Raw genomic sequence first — 21,257 nt, 5'->3', positions numbered from 1 at the left:
TTCAGTTCCACCAGTGTGGTTGGGAAGTCCCGGTGCACACGAGACTTTAAGTATCCCCACAACCAAAAATCTGCCAGGGTCAAGTCTGGTGATCTTGAGGGCCACTGAATCTTACAACCGCAACTTATCACTCAGTCTTCGGTGAAAGATTTTAACAAGAATGCCTTGATGTTGTGTGCAATGTGGGGTGGGGCACCATCCTGCATGAGGATGACAACAGGTAACACATGTCTTTCCTGCAATGCAGGCACAACATGGTCAAGCAAAAGCATAAGATACCATGCTGCAGTGACTGTACAGGTTGTCATGCTGGATACAGGACAGGGTTCTTCAAAAAAGAAAGAGCACAGAATAAAAGACGTGGTGAAACCACACCAAACATTCACATGAGGAGAATGCAGTGGCTGGCTCTGGTACTCACAAGGGTTTGCCGTTGCCCAAATATGACTGTTCTGCGTATTGATATCACCATGCAATGAAAAGTGGGGCTCATCCATCCACATGACATTCAGCAACCATTGTGAATAATGTTCCATTTGTGCCAGCAACCATGTAGCAAACTTTTGTCTTGCAACTGTATCTGCCAGTAATAACTGGTGAAGTCGCTGGATTTTGTACGGATACAGGTCCAACATTCTGTGCAGAATATTACGTCAAATTGACACTTCTGGAAACCCTGTTCTCTCAGTTTCCCGAGCACTGCTACTCCCTATTGACGTCTCTGCTGCCATATCTTTCATGACACGCTGTACCACATGGACACGGTCTCCTCTCAAGGGTGGTCTGCCACTTTGTTGACTATAATCCAAACTCCTCCAGAATGTCATACGAAATTCCGTATCCCATTCAATGAAATAGGGCTTTTTCTCCATGCAAAACTTTTGCAATGTAACAGTTGTGAATTCACCATTCTTGTAGAATAAGTTAACCACCTACGCCCAATCTGGTAAAGAAAGTATGCTGCCGGCTTCGAATAACAGATCCGTTTCCAGCCAAGTGTTTTATTGATAGGCTGATTTGCATAAAACATCTCAGTATGCCAAATGAGCACCCTCTGTCAGTTACTTTTGTAAACAATCTTTTTTTTTTTTTTTTTTTTTTTTTTTTTTTTTTTTTTTACATGGGAAAAAATCCAATGTCTTTCAGACCATCTTGGCACAAACAGAAAATTTTTCCGTGCATTCCTTCTTTTATTACGAATATTTGAACTTTGCATGAATTTATGGCGCCCTGGTATTAGCACTAAAAACGAAGCAACTTAAACAACTTACATTGAAAGAAATGTTTAATAAAGTTAACAAATAAATATTAAGCTTTTCTTAAAATTTTGAAGCATTTATGATTTTGATTATAAATGCATAGTTATTTCATAAATCATGATTTCATATTTTTAATTTTATAATTTCTACATGCCATCTTACCAGATTTAAACTGATGATCTAATATCCCCAAAAAATCCCAAATCCAGAATCGCGGAAGTTCCGACGAGTCTGAATCTCGGACTTTGTACTGTATATAAAATTGTTATTCTTTCCATGAAGCTTTATGTATGACTACAGATGACTATGTAGCTCTGTGTATTACTTTATGTATCAGGTCACATCTAGTTAGATTAAACATTACAGTACATTAGATCTATCAAACATTAGATCATATCTAGTTAGATTTTGATCTAATACTTATGTTGGTGCTAAATTGTGCCCTGTTAACAGAAAAGTACCAAAACATTCTATGCATTTCAAGGATGAATGGGGCCCACCAGCAGACAAGCGGTAAAGACGCTGAACACTGGTAGTTCGGTCCGAGGTTTGAATCCCGCAAACGGGCTGGCTGCATGGGCGTTTTTGTGGTTTTCCCCATGTGTAACATGTATACGAGACAGTTTTCCTTAGAAAGTCCTCCACAAAGGCACCCACCCTTTAGGCAGATAGCCCTCGTGTGCTTTGCCATAATTAAATACTCCAATCAAGGATGAATGACAGAGGATTCTGCTCTTTTGAGAAGCATAAATATCCTGTGCCATAGGAACTTACAAAGTTTAAATAAAATATGCAAAGAATATTAAAGAAAAAGAAAGCAACAATTGTAGCTCCATTTGTCAAATAAAACAGAATATATTCTGATGCAAAATATATTCATATTTAATTAAATATTCTAAATTTTATGTTTCTTCGGCAATTTAATTTTGTAATTATCTTAAACTTTCTTATTGAGATAATCCTAAAAGAAAAGTTATTCTTTAATCTTCGGATTATGGTAACTTGGCAATTTTTTGGCAAAAATTTGGCGACCAACCCTGGCTACAGCAGCTTGCTAGTTTTTGTTTGGATGCCATTTTGTTTTCACAAAGAAAAGGCTTTTTTTTCCCCCCAACAATCTGCTAGCCGAATTACGCTTATGCTAGAACTTTTATGGAACAAAAGTGCTTAATCATGATGAAGATTAGGTGCGAAATTGGGAGAAAGTGCAGAATCGCAAACTGCTTGCCGCGTTTTTAAGAATTGCACATACACGGTATCCATGTACACGTTGACCTATTTTCACTTTAAAAAAAAATTCCAGAATTGCACAAAAATGGCATTGCGCACACTCCTGACTTTAGCCATGTATACTGCTAAAGTCCTAGCTAGTAACCTTTATCATCTTACCAAAATGTCGCCAAACTACCTGTTACCATATTCCAAAGATTAGTGAAGTTGGTATTTTAAAGACCTTTTAAATATGATTAAAATAAAATTAGTAGTTAATATACATATTATTATGTGAATCAACACATATTAATATAAAACAAAAGTAAACAGAAATATTTACAGCAGATTAACCGAATTCAGAAAAAATGATATTCAGTGAGAAAAATTATGCTGAAAATTATTCGGAGTGAGAGGATTTTGCACAATAAGCAGTTTCATTAATACAATAAATTTCATTCACTGCAATTTTTTATAGTCCCTAAAAAAGAATGGCTAATCTTTGGAATATGGTAACAGATAGTTTGGCGACATTTTGGTAAGGCGATAAAGGTTACTAGGTAGGACTTTAGCAATAATCTGAGAAGTACACAGTTCGAATTGCAGATTATTTTGTCTCAAGAAATGAGAGATCATCAGACATGTGTGATATTTTCTAGAAAATTCCGATCGTGATTTTAGCTAATAAGCACTTGGAAACAATTTTACTGCTAAAGTGCAGAATCACCCACTTATTTGTTTGGCGCTTTTTACAAGGGTAAGAAGAATTGGATTTTTGTCAATTTTCTTTGACTTATTAAGTATAAATAGGTCAATGTGTACATGGATAAAGTCAAGCGTTTGCGCAATGCCATTTTTGTGCAATTCTGGGATTTTTTTTAAAGTGAAGATAAGTCGACGTGTACATGGATACCGCATATGTGCAATTCTTAAAAACGCGAGAAGCAGTGGGCTATTCTGCACTTTCTCCCAATTTTGCACCTAATCTTCAGCATGATTAAGCACTTTTGTTCCATAAAAGTTCTAGCATAAGCGTAATTCGGCTAGCAGATTGTTGGAAAAAATGTTGAGCAAAAAAAAAAAAAAAAACATGCCTTTACTTCATGAAAACAAAATGGCGTCCACCAAAAAAAAACTAGCAGATTGCTGTAGCAGGGTTGGTCGCCAAAAAATTGCCAAGTTACCATAATCCAAAGATTCACCAAAAGAACTGTACTGATAAAAATTAAAAACCAAAAGATTTTATGCTTAGAAGATACTATGATAAAAGGAGATACTATGAAAAATTGAGAGTTTCACATTAAAACTGTAAGAGATGACAAATACATAAAAACTTCCAAAAATTTCACACATTCTGAAAAAAAAAAAAAAAAAAAAAAGAAAAGGGGGAGGAAGAGGTACTTTTGATATAAAAAAACAAAAATTTTCTGAATTACGTATACCTACTAATAATAAATGAGTTAATTTCTAAGAAAAGAGTTAGAACATTAAACTTAAATTTTCACCAAGATATGAATTAAAAAATTTAGTTCACATTTTGATGATCAAAATAGCAAAATCATATATCTTAAATATAAATGCAAAATTCTACTAACCATTATTACTATGAAATGCATCAGGTAAAATATTTTCAACTCCACTATTAGCCTCTTCCATTTCCCGCACAACAGGCATTAAACTTTCTTTACTGCTATCTGATGGTGGACTTTCAGATCTACGTACCCTGAAGGGACGAGAAAGCCATATATGCTTTAAAGGAGAAGCATTACGGTCATCGTTTTCTCCATTAGGTGGAGACAGAATTTCAATATCAGAAGATGTGGCAGTTTCATTTTCATCTCCTGACGTATTCTGCTCCGATTCATGCTTTGTGATATCAGATCTCTCAGATGTAGTTACAGATACAGGCGACTGGCCACGATGCATAATGTTATCATTACCCTCAACAGCAAATTTAACAAATGAACAAGATGATGTAGTATGAGAACTGCTGCTGCTTGAAGATTTGGCATCATATTCTTTAACTTCTGTAGTATCAGTATCATCAAAATCTTTGCTACTGTTACTACTACCATCACTATGTGAAATTTGCTCCTCGTTTGTAGTACTTTGTGGTACAGTAATAAATGATTTTCCCTTTTTAACCCAAATATCACTCTCAGGAAATGAATTTATTTCATCTGTGTTAAAAGAAGTATTTGAATTTTCAAGTTTACATGCTTCATGGAGATTTAAATCATCCTCACCTCTTGCATAAGAATTCTCTGCAAGAGCATACATATCTGATGATACGTGATCCCACTCCCAGTTGACATTAATATCAGCATTACAATGAGAGAAATCATTTCTTGAAGAAAAATTATTATTATCATATAGAAAATTCTGTGATGAAGTCATTATGTTAGATGCTGAGGACTGAATTGATTCAGAAGTAGGTTCTGCTGAATCAGAAAAATATTTATCTGAACTTCCTTCATGCTCACTGGTTTTCTCAGAAAAAATACATGATTCTTCAAGAAGAGATTTAGATGTTTCTGTACATTCATTTTTACAACTCTCAGAAAACAATTCATCTTCAGGAACTCTAATTAAATCACTAGCAACAGAACTATTCACAGTTTTACTGGTTTCAGAAGGTTGATTATCACAGACAAATTCATCACTTTCTTTTAGTTTATTATCAAATTTTTCAGACATTTCATTTCCATTCCCTACAGAACAAGGATAATTCGACTGGAAATCTGTAGTAACTAGTGATGACTGTTGTTCATTACTATTTTCTTTTATGTTACTATCTACTGCTTTTGTATCTCTTTCAATATTTGTAACTGAACTACTAGCTTCTTCATGTGCAGATAATGTTTCCCTTGATGTTTCAATATTTTCAAGTTCATGACTTACATTTGTAACAACTTGAGAATCACCTGGAAATAGACTAGCTCTAAGAGGTTGAGATAATACTGCTCCACCTTTCTTACTACTGCTATCTGTTAAGTCACAATCTTTGCTAGAAAGTTCTTTCTTGGAATCAAGTTTTAATGTATTCTGCCCTTTTAGTTCAAAAAATGATCCCCAAGTGTCAGTCCAAAAATCCAATCCCTCAACTGGAAAAGTATCCAACTGGGATTCGTGTTCACAGACAGCATCTTTGTCTTCAGTTGACTTTGCAGCAGAAAAAGTATGACTGCTGATGAATTCTTTGGAAGGACCAACCGCATCTAAAACATATAATACTAAGTTACACACATAGAACTTCACTAAAATTCATTACATACTGAATATTACAGTACATTACGGCTAATCTTTGGAATATGGTAACAGGTAGTTTGGCAACATTTTGGTAGGTAATAAAGGTTACTACCTAGGACTTTGGGAATAATGTGAGAAGTACTCAGTTCCGATTACGCATTATTTTGTGTGAGGGAAATGAGAGATCATGAGATATGTCATGTGACATTAATGGATGAATTACAGTTCTTTAATCGGAAAAGGGGGGAAATCTGGAAAAAAATCTGCAGTACTTTATAGCATTTTGTATTTAGCTTCATTCTGTGTTGTGTGAAACAGGGTTGGTTAATTTTTGGATCCCATGGCCCTATCTAAAGTGAATTGGAAATGGGTATTTAGTGGGATTGAAAGGGGTAGTAATAAGTGTTTTTTTACGGTTATGCGAGATAGAAGTAAAGATTGCATATTAAGTTTTATTAAGCAGTATATTCTACCTGGTACAATAATAATATCCGATTGCTGGAAATCATATGTCTGTTTGGAGGATGAAGGTTTTCAACATCTTGCTGTGAACCATAAGTATGATTTTAAAGATCCTGAAACAAGCGCACATACCAGTATAATAGAAGGCACGTGGAGTGCTATAAAAAGCGCCATTCTGAAGCATTATGATAAAGAGAATTTTGCTTTTTATTTAGCGGAGGAAATAAGAAAAGTTTATCCGCCACGTAATCAAGATTCTGAAGAAGATTAGGTAAGTTAGTATTTTTAATTATTTGAGGATATTATTTTTATGCATTGTTCTAAATGTAAGGAGTAAATAAATTAATATGGTATTATTGGAAAATTTTTATTAGCAATGATTTAGTTTAAAGTAATTAGGATTGTAAGCTAATTTTTATTAATTTAATGTATGTGCTTATTTATATTTTAAGTAGTGTTTTTTTAATTTAATTATGTTTTAATTAAATGATAGTTATTTTGTGAATTATATGTTTGTAGCAATTTGGTACACATTTCAGTGGAAGTAAACGTGCATGGAAATAATTTAAATATTTGACACTAAGTATTTGCAACCATTTTTAATGTTTGCATTATAAATTCGTTGGTGACGTTTATAACAGATAATTTAAAGGTAAAAGTTTTTGGATATTTTATTTATATTATACGTGGAAATGTTCATTCTTGGAAAGGGTATATACTTTTTCGCGATCAGGTAATTTCATATATGTGCTTTTTACCGAGTTTAAAGATTCACAAAATTTTCCTGCATTTTCGTGCAAATGTTTGTAATTTATGAGAAAATAGCAGTGTAGATGGATAAAGTCAAGAGTGTGCGCAATGCCATTTTTGTGCAATTCTGGGATGTTTTTTTAAGTAAAAATAAGTCGCCGTGTACATGGTTACTGTGTATGTGCGATTCTGAAAAACGCGGCAAGGAGTCTGCACTTTTTCCCAATTTTGCAGTTAATATTTGTCATGATTAAGCAGTTTTGTTCCATAAAATTTCTAGCATAAGTGTAATTCGGCTAGCAGATTGTTGGAAAAAGTGTTGAGTAAATAAAAAGAAAAGAAACATGTCTTTATTTCGTGAAGACAAAATGGCGGCGAAAAAAAAATAGAGGGTTGCTGTAGCAGAGTTTGTCGCCAAATTTTCACTAAAAAATCGCCAAGTTACCATAATCCAAAGATTAACCTACATTACTGTACCAAATGAAAGTAAAACACAATTTATAAATAAATAAACTGTAATTAACAAGAAAAATATTTAATTTTTCAAACTTCCACATTCTGAAACCATGCTTAACATACACACTACTAACAACAATTAAATAACTTAAATACTTATTTAATTAAATTATGTGTTAAAGATAATAAAACAAAATATATAATTTTAAGAATCTTATATGTGTCGGTAGTTTTAGCAATCTTTCTATAACATTTGGCTTACAATATCAAACTTTTATCTAAAACCAATGGTTGTAATTTCACTGACCAAACTTTTCAAAAACTGAGGTTAATAAATGCCACTATTTCATTAATTTAAGACTAGTGGGGCTGCCATTTGAAAAAATTTAACTAAAAATACAACAGTGCAACTAAATTAAAATGTTAAAAGTTATTCTAAGATGCATTATGAAAATATATTGTTACAAAACGTAAAGGCGCGGTACGATGGCTTCCCCACAAAGCAGTATTAGGGTTGCCATAAAATGGCAAAGGAGGGCAGGGTTGCCATATTTGGCGATATACCATGGACAGTTGGAGAATCTTCTGGAACGAATTCTTACTGGTTTAGCCCAGAATGTTCCCGAACACAATCCGAAAGCTATATAAACCCTGCTGGTCTGCAGTCATTTAGTGTGTCTCTCATCGAGTGTGTGTGTGTGTGCCTCGTCTAGCGAGCTGATAGTCAGTCACTAAGTGAGTGTCTCAAAGTCTAACGCCGAGGTAGTCGTCGAGTGCATCGAGAGAGTCTTTTAGTGCATCGTTAAGTTTCGTCATAGATTGTGCTGAGTCGAGAGCTATACTCTTCTGTATCGTCGAGTGCATCATGTGGAGAGCCTCGAGAGTACGTGGAGTTCTGAGAGCAACCAAGCAGAGTTGGAACTGTACTTTGGTGCTTTGCGGTGAAGCTGTCTCCACCGTTATTGCCTGACAGTGTAAAGGCTGTGTCGCTGTTTGTTCCAGCGCATTTATAGTAGACCTTCGACGACTGTAAAAAGTGATTTTGGAGCTGTCCTGAGACTATTGGTAAATAAAGTGTGTTTTGATACTTCATCAAGTGTCATCGTTATTCACTCAAAATCTACAAACCCCGTACGAACGTGAAGGAAGAAAATAACGTAACAACTGGTGTCAGAAGAATAGAAAAGAGAAAAACGTAACATTTGGTGTCAGAAGTATGATTTGAGGGTGAATGCCATGACAAGAGCGATGGAAGAACAATTAAAACAGCTCATGACTGCCTTTGCTGCATTCCAAGAAAAGATGGAAGCTGGACAGAAAAAGATGGAAGCCGGACAGGAAGAGATGAAAGCTGAAATGAAAGAGATGAAAGCTGAAATGAAAAAGATGAAAGAGATGAAAGCCGGACAGGAAGAGATGAAAGCTGAAGTGAAAGAGATGAAAGCCAGACAGGAAGAGATGAAAGTCGAACAGGAGGAGATAAAGGCTGAGATCAAGAGCGAAATAAAAGCCATATTCAAGAAAAGATGGAAGAGAAATTCGAACAGATGGAAGTGGAACAAGAAAAGATTAAAAGTGAGATCGTGGAGCTTAGAGAGGATACTGGAGCGAAAATAGCAGCTGTGAAAGAATGATTTGAAGAAAAATTGAGAGAATTCCGAAAAGTAGATATTTCGAAAGAAAACCGGACTGGGCCCAAGAATGAAGAAGATTTCAATGTTCCCCCAATGTACTCTCATACGGTAATCAAACCTAGCACATACAATGGAAAATCATCATGAAGTGTATATAAAACCCAGTTTTCCATCGTGGCCGAAAATAACAAGTGGGGCTCCCAAAAGAAGGCTTCGCAGTTGGCTGCTTCACTCTGAGGAGATGCTGCAGACATCTTAGGGGTCCTCTCCGAAGACCATATTTTGAATGTCCTCTCGAATGCACTGGAAATAAGATTCGGGGAAAAGTGCGCAAAGGACTGTAGCCATCTGCAGTTGAAATCTCGCCAGCAGAAAATCACGGAAAGCCTTCAGGAACCGGCGACTGACATCGAGAGGTTGGCGCATCAAGCATATCCGGACTGTCCACCTGATGTCCAAGAAATTCTGGCTTTGATGCATTTCATCGATGCCGTTAAGGATGCGGAAATTCAGAAAGCTCTCAGACTGGCGGATCTGAAAGACCTGAAATCTGCCTTGGTTTACTCTATGAAGTTCGAGTCGGCTCAACAAGCGACTCGAAGAGATCGCCATCCTATTAGAGAGGCTCAAATAGAAGATCCAAATTTTGATATTTCAAAACTAAAAAATGAAATAAGAGAAATTCAGGAGGCATTAAGAAGACCTAATAAACACAATACTGGGAAGAAAATTGTCAAGTGCTGGAACTGTGGGTTGGAAGGACATCTCAGCAGGAACTGTCATGTGAATCAAGACTGGAAGAGAGCTCCCGTGAAACAAAACGAGGGAAACTAAAATGTGGCAATCTCACGGGGTGGAGGTTACCAGGCAAAGATGCAGCCCCTCTGAAAGTTCTTCAAATCTCTTCAATGAGCGGCGGAGATAATGGACTGTTCGTCGAAGGATACATGAATAAGCATCTTTGTAAAATGATCATAAATATGGGAGCAAATGTAACCATCGTAAGAACAGATGTAGCTTGAGAATTGAGTTGAAACGTTGCGCTGGACTCTGCCCTGTGTGACTTTGCAAACAGTGACAGGTGATAAGATTCCAATTGAAGGTAAAATTAACATCATCATTACCTTCGGAAATGAGACCTATCAGCACTTAGCTTTTGTCACTAACATCGCCGACAAATTAATACTCGGATTGGACTTTTTGCGGAAGTACGACTTTACGTTGGACTTTAAACGTAACAAAATGCGCTCTGCAAAAGAAGATATAACTGTGTTTGAAATGAAGAGCGACATTCCCTCAGCTCACCAAGTAACAACAAAAACAGATGTCACCATTCCTCCGATGACAGAATTATTAATAGCCGGATCCATAGAAAAAAAATAGCTTCAGATTTGGACTAATTGAATACCCTGAAAATAGCTTAAGAGAGGTATTAATGGCCTCCTCATTAGTAGATCTTTCAAAAGATTTCATCCCTGTGAGAGTGGCGAATGTTAGCCACAGAACGAGAAACATCCAAAGGGGTGAAGTGCACTCCAGTTACTTGTGTTTATAAAGCCCCACTTGAAATTCCGACTGAGGCAACTAGGAAATTAATGGAATAACTTCTGCAGAGTGCAAATTTAATCTATGAACAAAGACATGCGGCAGAGAAAACAATTAAAAAATTTGAAGATCTATTTTCTAGGTCATCCGGAGATGTTGGCCGCACAAAACTGACGCAACATCGAATTGATACGGGGGATCACTCTCCGATAAAACAACATCCCAGACGTTTACCATTCACAAAACAGGAAGAGGTTGGAAATCTTCTGAAGGAGATGCAAGAAAATGATATCATCGAACCATCCACAAGTCCATGGGCATCTCCTATAGTTCTCGTCCGGAAGAAAGATGGCTCGACAAAATTTGGTGTCGGAGACTAAATAATGTCACTAAGAAAGACAGTTACCCTCTTCCCAGGATTGATCAAGGATTGACCTCAAGAATGGATACTGGCAAGTGGAAATTCATCCCGGCGATAGAGAGAAAACTGCGTTCGCTACCGGTCAAGGACTCTGGCAGTTTAAAGTTATGCCTTTCGGACTCTGTAATGCGCCTGCAACATTTGAACGCCTAATGGAGACAGTGCTTCATGGTCTATCTTACGAATCCTGTCTGGTCTACCTAGATGACATCATTATAGTGGGCTGTACTTTCGACGAACATCTAGAAAATATCAGGTAAGTGTTCCAGAAATTGAGAGATGCCAACCTTAAAATTAAGTCCTTCGAAATGCAAATTGTTCCGCAGAGAAGTTACCTATCTCTGGCACGTCATCTCTGCCGAAGGTGTCCGCACAGATCCAGAAAAGGTGTCGGCAGTTAAGGACTGGGAACGTCCTGTGGATATTCATCAACTACGGAGCTTCCTGGAACTCTGTACTTATTACAGAAGATTCGTGAAGGGGTTCTCCAGCATCGCAAGGCCTCTGCATAAATTAACAGAAAGTAAACGAAAATTCGTGTGGACTGAAGAAATCCTTTAATCAGTTGAAGACGGCATTAACATACATCTACGCCCATGCTCGCATATCACCAGACAGACAAAGAATTTATATTGGACACAGATGCAAGCAACGAAAGTGTGGGAACTGTCCTTTCTCAAATGATTAATGATCAAGAGCGAGTAATAGCCTATTGGAGTAAATGCTTGTCCAAACCGGAAAGGAATTATTGCTTCACCCGTAAAGAATTGCTAGCTATCGTAACGGCCATAGAACATTTCCATCATTATCTCTATGGCAGAAAATTCTTATTGCGGACTGACCATGCTTCTCTAACTTGGCTACTGAATTTCAAAAATCCTGAAGGACAAATAGCCAGATGGATTCAAAAACTACAGGAATATGACTTTGAGATAAAACATCATAAAGGCTCCTCCCATGGAAATGTGGATGCTTTATCCAGGAAACTTTGTCCTGCACACTGCAGCCATTGTTCAAGAGCTGAGGCTAAGTGTGGGTTGGAGAATCTGAGTATCCGGCAAGTAACATCTTCAACATCAACTGATCCAGATCCGTGGAGTGATGAAAAAGTTAGAGAAGACCAATCAGCGGATACTGACATTAGGCCAATAATAGAACTGAAGGAATCATCCAGTACAAAACCCAAGTGGCAGGACATTTCCATTTTCAGTCCTGGAACTAAAAGGTACTGGGCTCTCTGGGATTCACTCCACTTCCGAAATGGAGTCTTATATCGATTATGGGAAAGTGATGATGGAACTAATAAGAGATGGCAGCTGCTGCTTCCTCGAAATCAAATACCTGATGTTCTGAAGGAAATACACAGCAGCTCAACAGGAGGGCATTTCGGCTGTATGAAGACACTAAACAAGGTCTGAGAGCGCTTCTTCTGGAGTTCGGTGAGAAACGATGTTGAGAAGTGGTGCCGATCTTGTGATGCCTGCGTAGCCAGGATAGGACCAAAGAGACATAGCCGAGGAAGGCTGCAGCGATACCATGTAGGAGCGCCTTTCGAGCGAATTTCCCTCCACATACTTGGACCTTTTCCTCGGACCACAGATGGCAACAAATACATCCTTGTTGTCATGGATTACTTTATGAAGTGGCCCGAAGCTTAGCCAGTTCCAGATCAAGAGGCTGTCACGACAGCTGAAGTTCTGTTACAGAATTGGGTGTCAAGATTTGGGACCTCCCTCCAGATTCATTCCGACCAAGGCAGGAACTTCACTTCGGCTGTGTTCAAGGGACTCTGCGACTTGCTGGAAATCAAGAAAATGCAGACAACCCCATGCCCTGATGGCATGGAGAGGTTTAACCGTACAATCCTGAACCACCTCTCACTCATGGTTTCCCAAAACCAAGAAGACTGGGATTGCAAGCTACCCCTGTTCCCGCTTGCTTACCGTAGTGCCGTCCACGAAAGCACCGGCTATTCTCCATCACAGATGCTCTTCAGTCGCGATCTCCGTCTGCCAAGCGACCTGCTCTTCAGCCGCCCTCCGGATGTACATTCCTCGCTTGACGAGTACATGCAAGACCTCCAGGCCCAGTTGGAAACAGTACACAGGTTTGCTCGAGAGCGGATCAACATCTTGACGGACAGGATGAAGAAGAGATACGACTCAAGAGCCACCGAGCATCAATTCCAGGAAAACGACAAGGTTTGGCTCTGGAATCCAAGGCGTTTCTTCCAAACTGCAGTCACATTGGGAGGGACCCTATACAGTCCTCAACAGATTGAACGACGTTGTGATACGGATCCATAAATCCCCCAATTCAAAACCCAAGGTAGTTCATTATGGCAGATTAGCCTCATACTATAAATGACAAAACGGAAAAAATGCAAAAAAATACATTTCCGTTTTAATTTCTTATTTGCCAACACAGATCATCATGTTTTGACATCTGGCATACAAGGCAAATAAAGTGAGAAAGAGATTCATCTCATGATCTTAAATCCTCTTACTAGCATAAATGATGATGAGATGAGGAAAAAGAAAAATTTCATAATAAAATAACATTCATGCGCAAAAAAACTTATAGAAAATAAATGACAAAGAACACCATGCAATTAGTAAACTCTGGGATATAGTTAATTAATTAACTATCGATAAATTATGGAATTTATTAAGAAGAAATATTCTGCAAAACTTTGGCTATTACAGAACTGAGATGTTTATTTCGTATAGCATGGGGCCATAGTACTTAGTGTTTCTCATTCCGTAGGGTACATACTTGCGAAGCACGTAATAAATAAATGTGGTAGTTCAGGTCTTTTACATTTATTTCACTATATGTAATTTTTTTTTTTTTTTTTTTGGTACTTAATTTTTATAATGCTTTGCAATCCTGGGTACCCATAACTCTTGTGCACGAGTTTTTTTTTTTTAACCTAATTTCTGTACATAACTTGTATATAGTGTAAAAATTTGCTTCTTTAGTTATATTATTTGTTTGATTTAGAACCTTTTGTTTGTATCGAATTATGCTTCTGACCAAGGGTTGTACTACCCGGGACGTACAATCCTTGGGAGGGGGCAGTGTTACGAAATGTAAAGGCGCGGTAAGATGGCTTCCCTGCAAAGCAGTTTTAGGGTTGCCATAAAATGGCAAAAGAGGGCAGGGTAGCATTATTTGGCGAGAAATCGTCCATTTAGCGACAAAATTGGCGATATACCATGGACAGTTGGAGAACCTTCTGGAACAAATTCTTACCGGTTTAGCCCAGAATGTTTCCGAACACAATCCGAAAGCTATATAAACCCTGCTGGTCTGCAGTCAGTTATTGTGTCTCTCATCGAGTGTGGGTGTGCCTCGCCTAGCGAGCTGATAGTAAGTCATTGAGAGAGTGTCTCAAAGTATAACGCCGAGGTAGTCGTCAAGTGCATCGAGAGAGTCTTTTAGTGCATCATTGAGTTTTGTCATAGATTGTGCGGAGTCGAGAGCTATACTCTTCTGTATCTTCGAGTGCATTGTGTAGAGAGTCTCGAGAGTACGTGGAGTTTCGAGAGCAACCAAGCAGAGTTGGAACTGTACTTTGGTGCTTTGTGGTGAAGCTGTCTCCACCGTTATTGCCTGACAGTGTGAAGGCTGTGTTGCTGTTTGTTCCAGCGTATTTATAGTAGACCTTCGACGACTGTAAAAAGTGATTTTGGAGCTGTCCTGAGACTATTGGTAAATAAAGTGTGTTTCAATACTTCATCAAGTGTCATTGTTATTCACTCCAAATCTACAAACCCCGTACGAACGGGAAGGAAGAAAATAACGTAACAACTGGTGTCAGAAGAATAGAAAAGAGAAAAACGTAACAATATAATGCTTATTTTCAATATTTCAGATCTTTTGGGAAGAGGAGAGGCTAATGGGAAAAAAGTACTGGTATAATTAGTTACAGGGTCATAAGACGCAACAGTAGTGAAATAAACTTTTTGTACTTATGTATTATTACAACCATCTTATATTAGAAAATCACCAAAATTTCAGAATGTGTCAAACTCTGACAACCACATGCATGACCGCTCCTCAGGCAAACATGTGTATGGTAATTATTTAGTTTTTAATAACCAATGGCACACATTTTTCATACATTCTGGTATACAATTTTTTGAATTTCAAATGCCAATGGTTTTTATGAACAATTCGTAATTATTTTTTTCCTTAAACTCAATTTTAAAATATGTGCTTGAGGAATTTGCCTGCACTGGAAGAAAGTTGGGTAAAATTATTGTAGCAATGCAGTATTCTGTGGCAAAACTGCTAAATGAACACTGCTTCGAATCTCCTAAGATGATCGCCACAAAATTTCCACCACACAAAAAAAACAAAATCATGTTTATAAAAAGTTTATCAATTGTTTTCTGGAGTAAATACATAGTTGAAACATATGTACGTAATAAATTTTTTATGAGAAAAAGTCATTGTTTTTCACCTGCTGTAAAAATATACATAAATATAATAATATACAGTCAAAAGTCGTTAATCCGGACTCGTCGGGACTTCGGCGATTCCGGATTATAGATCATCAGTTTAAATCTGGTAAGATGGCATGCAGAAATTATAAAATTAAAAATATGAAACCGTAATTTATGAAATAAAGAACAATTATGATCTAAAGGGTATCAAAATTTACAAAAAAAAAAAAAAAAAAGCTTAATATTTATTTGTTTACTTTATTAAACATTTCTTTCAATGTAAGTTGTTCAAGTTGCTTCATTTTTTATGTGATAATACATTCTCTTTAATTCTTTAAACAGACATAATTTCTTGTTCAGTTACAAAGTTCCGCTGTTCAAGTCCTATAATTGCTGTGTCGAGAATACCGACTAATTTGTCAATTGAAATTTTTTCCTTTTCAATAACCTCTGTCACTTTCTTCGCTATCGAAAGCGAATTATAATGACGAGGAATTTGATTTAAATCATATCAAAGATGGAGTACACCGAGATGAAATGAACTTCGAAACATACTTTCGCTTTGTAGATCATTTACATATTAATAAATATATATCAAAAATTCTATTTGACATAATCGAAAGTTCAAGCTTACTTTTATAAAATTGCTCTAACAGTCTGCAAAAAATAATAAGCCGGATTCAATCCGAAGATTAAGGAACAACGCAATCTGCAACGTTAACTGAAATAGATAATTAAGTAATTTTAGCTTAACTTATACCGTCCATTATACATTAAATGCGCACTCGTAAACGTATTTTGCGCACGTGCACAAGCATATTCTCAGCCGTAAAGACCTTGCGTCGATGCGACGCATGCGCAGAAAGTTTGAAGCTTTGAGGTCCGGATTATAGATCATTCCGGATTATGGATGTCCGAATTAACGACTTTTGACTGTATAATAGTATTTCCCCAAACTGCACCAAGGTGGTTGTGTTAATACGTTAACAACCAAACTTTTCCAGATCTCTTTAAAAATCTATTTTAATTGGAATGCAATATCTCATAATTTTGCTTTTATAAATACAACCATAGAATGGCAAAAAAATACATTTCCGTTTTAATTTCTTATTTGCCAACACAGATCATCATGTTTTGACATCTGGCATACAAGGCAAATAAAGTGAGAGAGAGATTCATCTCATGATCTTAAATCCTCTTACTAGCATAAATGATGATGAGATGAGGAAAAAGAAAAATTTCATAATAAAATAACATTCATGCACAAAAAAAACTTATAGAAAATAAATGACAAAGAACACCATGCAATTAGTAAACTCTGGGATATAGTTAATTAATTAACTATCGATAAATTATGGAATTTATTAAGAAGAAACATTCTGCAAAACTTTGGCTATTACAGAACTGAGATGTTTATTTCATACAAATTTTTATTACACTTTTGACATATTCAATAAATTTAAACTGTATGTTGAAATACATATTAACAAAACGATAATATGAAGTTATACTTTGTAAACTTTATAGAAAAGTAATAACACAAGTACATTATGTTTCTTCATTGAAACCTAGCATTTTAAAAGAAGCAGCAAGGATTATTACAACATATTACGATATAAGCACTATCCTTGTCTTGAAATGAACCCAAATTATACCAATATTTATCTATCGAGCTGACTAAACTTTCATTGGTGCTGTTTGAATTACCTATGCGATCTTCTATATTATTCTCAATCACATAGAGAATAAAAATTCCATACAGTTGGTTACTATGATATTGCGTCTTACGTATCTGAATTGAGTAACATACCTCGTTTCTGCTCGACTTGCTTCTCCGACTTTGGAACTTCTTCACTCTGTATATCTAAAGCTTTGTCTATAGTTTTCTGAGCCGTTGTAAGAGCAGATTTAGCTAAGCTGGCCAGTCCGGCTGTATCAAACCAGCTCATTGCAAATACCGAGAACGACTGGAATTTTTTTTTACAAAACAACAGAATTCATGACATCTAATACAACGAAGTTACTACTTAAAGACTGCAGCGAAAGCACTGAAGCAGCATTAAATCATTATCTCCGGATTTAGAATATTTTAGGAAAATAACAACAGATATTTTATTAAACTGAAATAATTTGTTCTTCATAGCTAATCTCTACACTTCAGAAATTATCTTAAAATTATGAAATCTATATTGCGGGTATATCAGAAAGAAATTTTTCATAGACATAATAGCTAAAAGTAAAAATAAACTTCAAATTAGAAAAGAAAATATAATAATTAATATAAAACTTTTGACAAATAACTACTGTAAAAAGGTATAAATGCTACACGTAAATACACATCACGAAACACGAAGTACATGTAAACAAAGGGCAGTTGCCATATTTTTATTAAAAGAAATTAGATCTAGCATGGAATTTCAGAGAAAATAAAATTTTTTCATCAGTGGTTTTCCACCATACAATAACACTGTCCTAACTAAAAGAAAACAAACAGAGACAGGAACAAAGAATATGTGTAAAAAAAATCTTCTATGTCGATAAGATTGCAACCAATGCAGGAATTTTCAAAATTAGAATATAGAAGAGATGAGAAAAAATAAAATTTCATCACATAATAAAATAACATTCATGCACAAAAAAACTGATAGAAAATAAATGACAAAGAACACCGTGCAATTAGTATACGCTGGGATATAGTTAATTAATTAACTATCGATAAATTACATTTTGTTATCTCATCAAAATACTTACCAGCTTTAATTTTTTATTTTATTATTGCATAAATATAGATTGATTAAGTAAAGTAGGTTGAGTGCACTGCATATAGCAATTATTGATCTGGCTAAATGATTTAAAAATCCTTTGCAGGGGTTATTTGTTCGTAACCGCTTTACCATTGAAAACAGCGTGTTGTCTAAGGATGGCGGTAAAATTTGAGGAATGTATTTCGTTTTATAAAATATTGGTGAAATTTGTGTTACTTTTCTTATTATGCATTCATTCTGGGAGAGCGGCAAAATTGACAGTGCCTCGAATACTTCTGCCGTACAATACAGGTGTTCCTACAAATTATACTCTTGAAGTAAAAGAAGGAGGTTGCTACAAATGGTATATGTTGCTACAAATCTTTTGCTTTGGAGGTTACTACAAATGTTTAAGATAGAGTGAATGTATTTTAAATATGCTATTTTAAAAAATACTATTTAGATTTTTATAACCATGCTTATGTATGTTATAAAAAAGAAGAAGGGTTCATATCAGCGCTGTTTGTAAATATAAATAATGTTCGTGTTTAAGTGCTGCATATGTATGTATCGATTTTGTTAATACACTATGTAATTTCTTGGTATGATATCTTATATGAGGATCAAGTTAAACAAGATTCAGATTTCTCCTTGAACAGCAGTAATTGATATAATTATCTGGTACACGAAAGATCTGACCTGTGTAAGCTTTAAAGTGACTGTCAAAAATAGCGAAACTGCTTTTAAAAATCATATAACATACTTAGGAAACAGTTAACAGGTATTTTTCCTAAAGGAGATTGATTGAATTTCAATTGATGATGAGCATCATTAATCAAAATTTCTTCCTAGAAATAATTTTCTAGGAACCGTTTACTACTCATCGTATATGTCCCGTTTTTACTGCTCATCATAAAAGTAGCCAAATCCCGTGTGCACCGGATACTAGGATGAAACGCTAATTTATTTTCTGTTGAAATATTTTTGTTAAAAGCTGTAATAAATTTATTTTGTGCACCATAGCTAGATAGGATTTCTGCATTCTATCCAGATGAAAATAAATATTTGAAATAGATCTTTTAAAATTATTTGTGTTTAAATACAACACAATTTATTTCATCCATATAGCACTAGTAGAAATGTATTGAAACCCTAGTGGATATTTATTTATTTTTATGCAGTTTGATGTTCTTTATTATGTAATTTTAGAACAATATTGATTCATATTTTGTCATGCACATTTTTTTTCTTTTTATCAACTATTTCTCTAATTTTTTCTTCTAACTCTTTAAACTTTTGATATTTTGAACATTTATATCAAATTTACCTTGTGCTTAGTTATAAATTATGGTAAAAATTTACAGTATCCCTTGGCGAATTGTTTCTTTTTTGACGCGATCCGCAGCAATTTCAAGATGGCTGCTACACAAAACCAAAATAAAAAGTCAAAGACTTGCACAAACTCAGTGTCCATGTACACATTGACCTATTTTAACTTAAAATCAGAGAATTGCACAAACTAGCCATTGCGCTCTGCCTTAACTTTGACCATGTACACATTGATATGTTTTCACTTAGCCCATTAACCGCCAAAACTACAAGGAATGTTTCTTTTCTCTTGAAAATAATAACAAATATTAAATTAAGCATTTATAACATAAATTTACATTGAAAATTAAAAAAATGCTCCGCTAATCTTTGGAATATGGTAACAGGTACTTTGGCGACATTTTGGCAAGGCGATAAAGGTTACTAGCTAGCACTTTAGCAGTGTACATGGATAAAGTCAAAAGTGTGCGCAATGCCATTTTTCTGCAATTCTGGGAGGTTTTTTTTTAAGTGAAAATAGGTCGACGTGTACATTGATGACACTGTGTATGTGCAATTCTTAAAAACGCGGCAAGCAGTGGGTGATTCTGCACTTTCTCCCAATTTCGCACCTAATCTTCGTCATGATTAAGCACTTTTGTTCCATAAAAGTTCTAGCATAAGCGTAATTCGGCTAGCAAATTGTTGGAAAAAAGTGTTGAGTAAACAAACCAAAAAAAAAAAATGCCTTTACTTCATGAAAACAAAATGGCGTCCAAACAAAAACTAGCAGGTTGCTGTAGCAGGGTTGGTAGCCAAATTTTTGCCAAAATTTGCCAAGGTACCATAATCCAAAGATTAACCAAATGCTCTTACCTGTGGAAAAAGTGAGTGTTGCATTCGCGCAGTGTCAGCGGAATAAGACTACAGATGTTTAGTGAGTAGGATTGTACTCGTGTGATGTTTCTTTTGAGTGGAGCACAGGATTACTTTTTATCTGTATAACGTTTTATAAATCTGCAAATCACTTTACTTGTAATTAATTTAATATTAAAATATACATTGTATTTCTTTTACAAATATAGATTATTTCAGTTGAAAGATTCAAGCATGAAAAGCTTGGTTACAGTCATGATGTAAAGCTACATTACATAATTTGCATCTATAAACAGTCTGGCTATGGTACTCTTTACAACGAAGTCTTTTGTTATCAACGGACTTTACAATAAAATGTCTACCATCTCCATGCAATGGTTTTTGAATGCTGAATTTACTAGGTCTTCCTGTTGCTGATCTATTTCTGGCTAATTCTACACTCTCAATAGGAGTTTGCAAAAGGAATAATGCATTCTCGTGTCTGAAATCTAAAATAGACTTTATATTTCCAGTAGTAAAAAGTGGGGATATTTAGTAAGTTTAGATATGGTCTCACCTCATATAATTTATCAGTATTGTCAAATGCAAATTCTGCTTCATATTCCTGTACTGCAAACGTGATATCGATTCTCGTACAACAGGAACAGAAATGTCCTTATCACAAGACCAATACATTTTTTCTTGAGGTAAAGAATTATATCCTGTAAGCAATAATATTCCAATAAATCTTCTCATATAGGCTTCAGATGCAATAAATTCTGGGCTTTTTTTTTTTCTTTGCTGAGCACATATATTTGTCTGTTCAACAAGAAGAGAGTAAATGTTTAAACCAAAAAGAAAATTGAAAATCTGTGCACTAGTTTTACCTTGTAATTTGTCTTTTATAATTTCTC

The 21,257-nt window shown here is 35.6% G+C and overlaps 2 protein-coding genes across 5 annotated transcripts in view; one reads left to right on the top strand and one right to left on the bottom strand.

Moving 5' to 3' along the window:
• LOC118186264 (TATA element modulatory factor-like) overlaps window positions 1-17,815 on the bottom strand; it is a 98,297-nt gene extending 80,482 nt beyond the window's left edge. Inside the window, exons 1-2 of one of the 2 annotated variants that reach the window (XM_085815409.1) lie at window positions 17,247-17,815; window positions 4,064-5,686 (exon numbers count right to left, since the gene is read on the bottom strand). In XM_085815409.1, coding sequence (XP_085671535.1) covers window positions 4,064-5,686; window positions 17,247-17,385 — 1,762 coding nt within the window. In that variant the 5' untranslated portion in view covers window positions 17,386-17,815. The remainder of the gene's footprint in view (window positions 1-4,063; window positions 5,687-17,246) is intronic. The other variant, XM_085815407.1, reaches the window with a different exon arrangement.
• A 495-nt stretch (window positions 17,816-18,310) lies between these two features.
• LOC118182413 (nuclear pore membrane glycoprotein 210-like) overlaps window positions 18,311-21,257 on the top strand; it is a 182,462-nt gene continuing 179,515 nt past the window's right edge. For 2 of the 3 annotated variants that reach the window (XM_085815406.1, XM_085815405.1), the window contains exon 1: window positions 18,314-18,544. In XM_085815406.1, coding sequence (XP_085671532.1) covers window positions 18,357-18,544 — 188 coding nt within the window. In that variant the 5' untranslated portion in view covers window positions 18,314-18,356. Of the gene's footprint in view, window positions 18,545-21,257 lie in introns of all 3 variants that reach the window. The other variant, XR_015040766.1, reaches the window with a different exon arrangement.

Source organism: Stegodyphus dumicola, chromosome 4 (assembly GCF_044657685.1).
Source record: "Stegodyphus dumicola isolate Sdum_Otavi_A_Nest chromosome 4, ASM4465768v1".
Classification (NCBI taxonomy): Eukaryota; Metazoa; Arthropoda; class Arachnida; order Araneae; family Eresidae; genus Stegodyphus; species Stegodyphus dumicola.
The sequence above is the reverse complement of the archived record's forward strand: the minus strand, read 5'-3'. Positions and strand labels throughout refer to the sequence as shown.